The sequence below is a fragment of the Chelonoidis abingdonii genome, chromosome 26 (genome assembly GCF_003597395.2).
Source record: "Chelonoidis abingdonii isolate Lonesome George chromosome 26, CheloAbing_2.0, whole genome shotgun sequence".
Taxonomy (NCBI): Eukaryota; Metazoa; Chordata; order Testudines; family Testudinidae; genus Chelonoidis; species Chelonoidis abingdonii.
Window position 1 is genome coordinate 3,987,634 of NC_133794.1, and position 5,753 is coordinate 3,993,386.

The 5,753-nt window shown below is 56.8% G+C and overlaps 1 protein-coding gene across 1 annotated transcript in view; it reads right to left on the minus strand.

Moving 5' to 3' along the window:
* The window catches only part of MAST1 (microtubule associated serine/threonine kinase 1), a 62,910-nt gene that overhangs the window by 52,384 nt on the left and 4,773 nt on the right, over positions 1–5,753 (minus strand). Inside the window, exon 2 of the mRNA XM_075061227.1 lies at positions 1,988–2,019. Within this exon, the coding sequence (XP_074917328.1) occupies positions 1,988–2,019 (32 nt within the window). The remainder of the gene's footprint in view (positions 1–1,987; positions 2,020–5,753) is intronic.

Sequence of the window (5,753 nt, forward strand, 5' to 3'; positions counted from 1 at the left end):
TCTGGCGGGGGCGGGGGGGACTCTGGTCTCGGGGCCGCTGGGATGATGCAACTGGAAATGCTGTTTCAGGCAAAGGGACCATTGAGGGGGGTTGGGGTGGGGGGAGATTGGAGATAGACACACACACACACCCCATATAACACACACACACACACAACGTCTCCAGGAACACACGCTCCAGCAGTGCACACCCCAGACAACACACATGCACCCCATGCAATCCCCCCAAACAGACACGCACACAGATACACCCTAGTAACACACACACACACACACACACGTCACAGGTACCACACACACAAACCGACGCAGCCCCAGCTGCCCCTGCGGTGGGGGTAGGGAGACAGGGGGCCTCTGGGTGCAGTACGGCCTTTGCCATCTGCGGCTGGCATGAATTTCCGAGCTGTGATCTCTGAGAGGACGCGTCGCTGTGCGGGTGCGGGTGGGTCTGTATTTGTGTGTGTGGTACCTGGGTCGTGTGTGGGTGTCACTAGAGTGTATCTCTGTGTGTTTCTGTTTGGGTGGAGTACCTCGTGGGCATGCCTGTGTTTATGATGTGTGTGTTACACAGTACGTGTTCTGTGGTGGGTGTTACCTTTTGTGTTACCGCAGTGTGTGTGTGTATAGGCCCCTCTTCCCCAAAACACAGAGTGTTTATCTGTAGTGTATGTGTGTGTTGTGCTGTTATCCATATTTTGTATGAGTGTATATTTGTGTATATAGGGTATATATATGGGGCTGGGTGCATGGCTGTATATATGGGATGTGTGTATATATATGAGGCTGGGTGCATGGTTGTATATATGGGATGTGTGTATATATATGAGGCTGGGTGCATGGTTGTATATATGGGATGTGTGTATATATATATATGGGCTGGGTGCATGGTTGTATATATGGGATGTGTGTATATATATATATATGGGCTGGGTGCATGGTTGTATATATGGGATGTGTGTATATATATGAGGCTGGGTGCATGGTTGTATATATGGGATGTGTGTGTATATATATATGGGGCTGGGTGCATGGCTGTATATATGGGATGTGTGTATATATATATGGGGCTGGGTGCATGGCTGTATATATGGGATGTGTGTATATATATGGGGCTGGGTGCCTGGTTGTATATATGGCATGTGTGTATATATATATGGGGCTGGGTGCCTGGTTGTATATATGGGATGTGTGTATATATATATGGGGCTGGGTGCCTGGTTGTATATATGGGATGTGTGTATATATATATATGGGACTGGGTGCATGGTTGTACATATGGGATGTGTGTATATATATGGGGCTGGGTGCATGGTTGTATATATGGGATGTGTGTATATATATATGGGGCTGGATGCCTGGTTGTATATATGGGATGTGTGTATATATATGGAGCTATATCTATGGGTGGGGAGGGTGGGTACATGGGGTTGTGTCTGTGACTGAGTTTGTCCGTGGGGGGTAGTTTTGCATGGACTGTTTGTCTGGGTACACGCATGGGGTGGTTATGTGTGAGGTGCACATGGGCTCCGTGTAGCTTGGGGTGTAGGGTGCGGTTGTGCACACAGCACGTGTGGACGATTGCACACATGGGGGGCTGTGTGGTTGGTTGTGTGCAGGGCTTGGTGTGCATTCCCAGACCTCACCCACCCCACCCCCAAACCAACCCCCCGCCCTCAAAACCCAGGTGAAGAGGACAGACCAGAAGAGGCCTGATGGATCTGGAGGCCAGCACAGCCCCTGGGATGTGCCAGGCCAGACTCCGGGCAAAGCAGCAATCTGACCCAGGAGGGGCAGATTAACCCCTGCCCCACGGCTGCGTCCCCATGAGCCTGGGTCGTAGCTCCCCTCTGCCCCAGCCAGCCAGCGTGGGAATCGCCTGGATCGGTCCCATGCGAAGTCTGTAGCGGGACACCGACTGTCGCAGGCCATGAGGGGGGTGACCACCCCAATCCCGGGACACACAAACACCGCAGCGGAAGGGGCTCACCTGCTACTTTTCCGCGGCAACGGCAGGTCCTTCTGCAAAACAAGACGGGGGATGGGAAGTTATCCCCTGGGGGGGAAGGGGGGGCAAAGGGGATTTTGTCCCCTGGATCATCTTCAGAAGGTGATGGCGTCCCGGGGCTGATTTCTTTTCTATGACTCCTTTCGGCTGAACAGCCTGGAGTGTTTTGATCTGTGCAGTACAAGGCACAATGGGGTCCTGGCCCACACCCGGGGTTGCTAGGTGCCACCACAGTACAAACAATTAATAGTAATTCCTACACATGGGGATCTCTTGCGTGGCACCAACAGGCAGCCACCTCTGGGGTGGGGCCCAGCTGCTGTTTATACAGGGATCCCTCACCCAGCATTGAGATGCAGCCACCTCTGGGGTGGGGCCCGGCTGCTGTTTATACAGGGATCCCTCACCCAGCATTGAGATGCAGCCACCTCTGGGGTGAAGTACAGGGGCTGTTTATACAGGGACCCTTGGCTTAGTACTGAGATGCAGCTGCCTCTGCGGTGGGGCAAGGGGGCTGTTTATACAAAGAAAACTCAGTGTCCTCTTGTACCAGCAGGGGGCAGGGTAGGATACAAGCAAGAGTGAACCCAGTTAGAACCAATCCAGGATCACAAGGCCACAGCCACCCAGCGCCCCCTAGCCTGGCACTGGGGGCCAGCGCTGCCCGGCAGGGGAGAGTGCCCCCTACTGAGTCCCCCCAGCCAGCTCCCTGCAGCACAGCACCCCCTAGAGCTCCCCTGGGCAGACTGCGAGGGAAAGTGCCACCCGCTGACCCCCACATCCCGCTCCCGGCAGCGCCCCCTCCCCTGAGCTCAGGGCAGAGGGGAGAGCACCCCCTGCTGAGCCTCCCACCCTGCGCCCTTGGACTCGCCCCTCCAAGCCCGGACTCCGCTTGGCCAGGAACTGCTGCAGCAGGCAGGGGGGCATCTGGCCGCGAAGGGCCCGGATTGCATTAGCAGGCCGCAGCGACCCTCCCCGTCTGTCTGACTCTGTCTGCCCGTCTGTCTGAGTCCCGGGCTGTCTGTCCTGGGAGCCGAGCAGCCGGCATGCCAGGGGCTCAGCAGAAGACACATTCTGGGATGCTCCCATCCTGGAAGGAATCTGGGAATCTGTTCTCCTGCCCCCGAGCTCCCAATGCAAATTTCACATCCCCCCCACTCCCCAAACCCCCTAAGGCCCAGATCCTCAAAGCTACCTCGGCACCTCGCTCCCCAGGCAGCACCTTGGAGGATCTGAGCCCAAGCGTCTCAAACTCGGCTCCAGCAGGAAAAAAAAAATCAAATCTCTCAAACAGCCTCAATTGATAGCGTGATCAGAGGCCGACGGACACCTCGCTCAAGAGATGTGCAGAGGGCTGATGCGGCCAATGGCACGGGATGCCGAGCCCCTCCCTGCCCTAACCACTAGCCCCCACTCCCTTCCGAGAGCTGCTAGTAGGAACCAGGCGTCCTGGCTTGCAGCACTCTGCTCTAACCACTACACCCCACTCTCCTCCCAGAGCTGGGGATAGAACCCAGGCGTCCTAGCTCCCAGCCCCCACACTCTAACCATTGGGACTTACTCCCCTCTCCAAGCCAAGACTTGAAAGAACAGCTCTCTGCGTAACACCCTTCCCACAACCATTCACCTCATTCCAGCAGCGAGCCCTGTCATTGGTGCCGCTCTGGGAAGGGCAGGGCCGGGGCATCTCTGCCTGCCGGTTGGGGGGCCAGGGGCCCCGAAGGGAATCTCAGCAAGAGACACTTGGGGCAGGGCAGAGGGGATGGACCCACTCCAGGCCCTTTTCCTGTACTCTGCCCTCCAGAGAGATGGAAAATAACTCTGTGTGCGTGTCTTTGTGTGTGTGGCTGTGTGGGTGTGCATGTATCTGTGCATGTGTGCATTTGCGTGTGTGCACACGTATGTGTATCTGTTCATGTGTGGTTTGTGTGTTGGTGTGCCTGTGTGGGTGTTCATGTGTGTGTTTACATGTTGGTGTGCATGTGTGGGGGTGGATGCCTTGGTGAGTGTAATAATGTCTGTGAGTGTGAAAACGAGGGTGGGTTGTGCATTTGGCCATGTGCGAGAGTGTGAGAACGAGCGTGTGAGGATGTTTAAACACAAGAGAGTGTGAGTGGCACGGGTGTGTGAGGTGTGTGTGGCTGAGAGGGCATGAGAAGAGGAAGTGGTGGTGTTAGTGCAAGTGCCCTGGGGGGAGCGCAGGAGAGAATATGCTGGTATGACGGGGGGGTGTACAGTGTGCACACGTGAGAATGTGCAAGGTAGAAGTGTGAAATCTGTCTCATAACCCCATGTGGGTCTGTCTGTGGGGCACAGTCCCTGGTGTGTGTGCACGTGTGTCCTGTGTACAATTCCACATATACCTTCCTTTCTCATGCTTGGTGGGTCATATTTCCGATGGTGTGTGTGCAGCGTTTCCCTTTGTGTGTAACATTTCCCTGGGTGTGTAGCACAGCTCAGCGTGTGTGTGACTGCTGCTGCAGCTGTGTGTGCCTGGAACAATTCCGTGTCCAGGTGTGTGAGATATTTCAGTGTTTCTGTGTGTTGAACAATTGTGTGTGTGTGTGTGTGTGTGTGTGTAACACAGCCCAGCGTGTGTGTGACTGCTGCTGCAGCTGTTTGTGCCTGCAACAATTCCGTGTCTGAGTGTGTGAGATATTTCAGTGTATCTGTGTGTAGAACAATTCTCTGTCTGTGTGTGTGTGTAACATTTCTCTGTGTTTGTGTGTAGAACAAATCCCTCCAGGTGTACAACACCCCCAGGCACGTGTGCACTGCTCCCCCACCTCGGGGTGCTCCCTCCCACCAGCCCACTCCAGCTGGGAGACAAATGCCCCACTCGAGTCTCTGACCCCCCGCCCCGCTGATCCCCAGGGGCCAGGGCTGGCCAGAAGCCACAGCACCCCGAGGTGGCACCGCAGGGGTTAATTTGCCCCCTGGGGTCCAGGCCTTAAGGAAGATGCTCAGCCCCCAGCAGGATCGGCCCCCGGCGCTGCCACCGGAGCCTCCAGTCGCATTGCAGCACCCGTGGGCTCCCCTCCCCCGCAGTGTGTGGAGCACACAGGCCTTAAAGGGACAGTCTCCCCCGCACCACATGGATGGAGGGGGGGCATGGCTGGGACCTGGTCATTATCCAAAATATGGGGCCCTCGCCCTAAATCCAGACCCCCACAGCGCCCCCTGCCGGGAGAGGCCAGGACTGGAGGAGCCAGGAGACACCCCCACCACAGCCAGGGCTCCGGCCCTGCTCCCCACAGCGCCCCCTGCTGGGAGCCCCAGGACTTCCTAGGGATGGGGGCAGATTTCTCCCTCCCCCGCCACTCCAGAGCAGGGAGGGGCCAGGCTGGGCTTCCTTCCAGCACCAGCAGCTGCTGTGCCCACAAGTTCCCCAAACCTCACCCTCTGCTGGGAACTAGCCCCGCCACCCCCCGCCACCTGATCCCTCCCCCCAGGGCAAGAGACACAGGTTGGGGAACAGGGCTGCACTGATTCCCCACCCTCTAGCAATGGTATAATGCCCCCCAAATGTCCCTGCCCAGCACCCCAGACCTCTCGCACTGCACCCCCAGACACTTCAAGTACCCCTCAGCCCTGACATCTCACATCACCCCCACAACCTCCTCAAATGCCCCACAGCCCCCCACATCCTGCACAGCCCCCCAAACCCCCTCAAATGCTCCACAGCCCCCATGTCCTGCACAGCCCCCCATACCCTCTCAAATGCCCCACAGCCCCCATGTCCTGCACA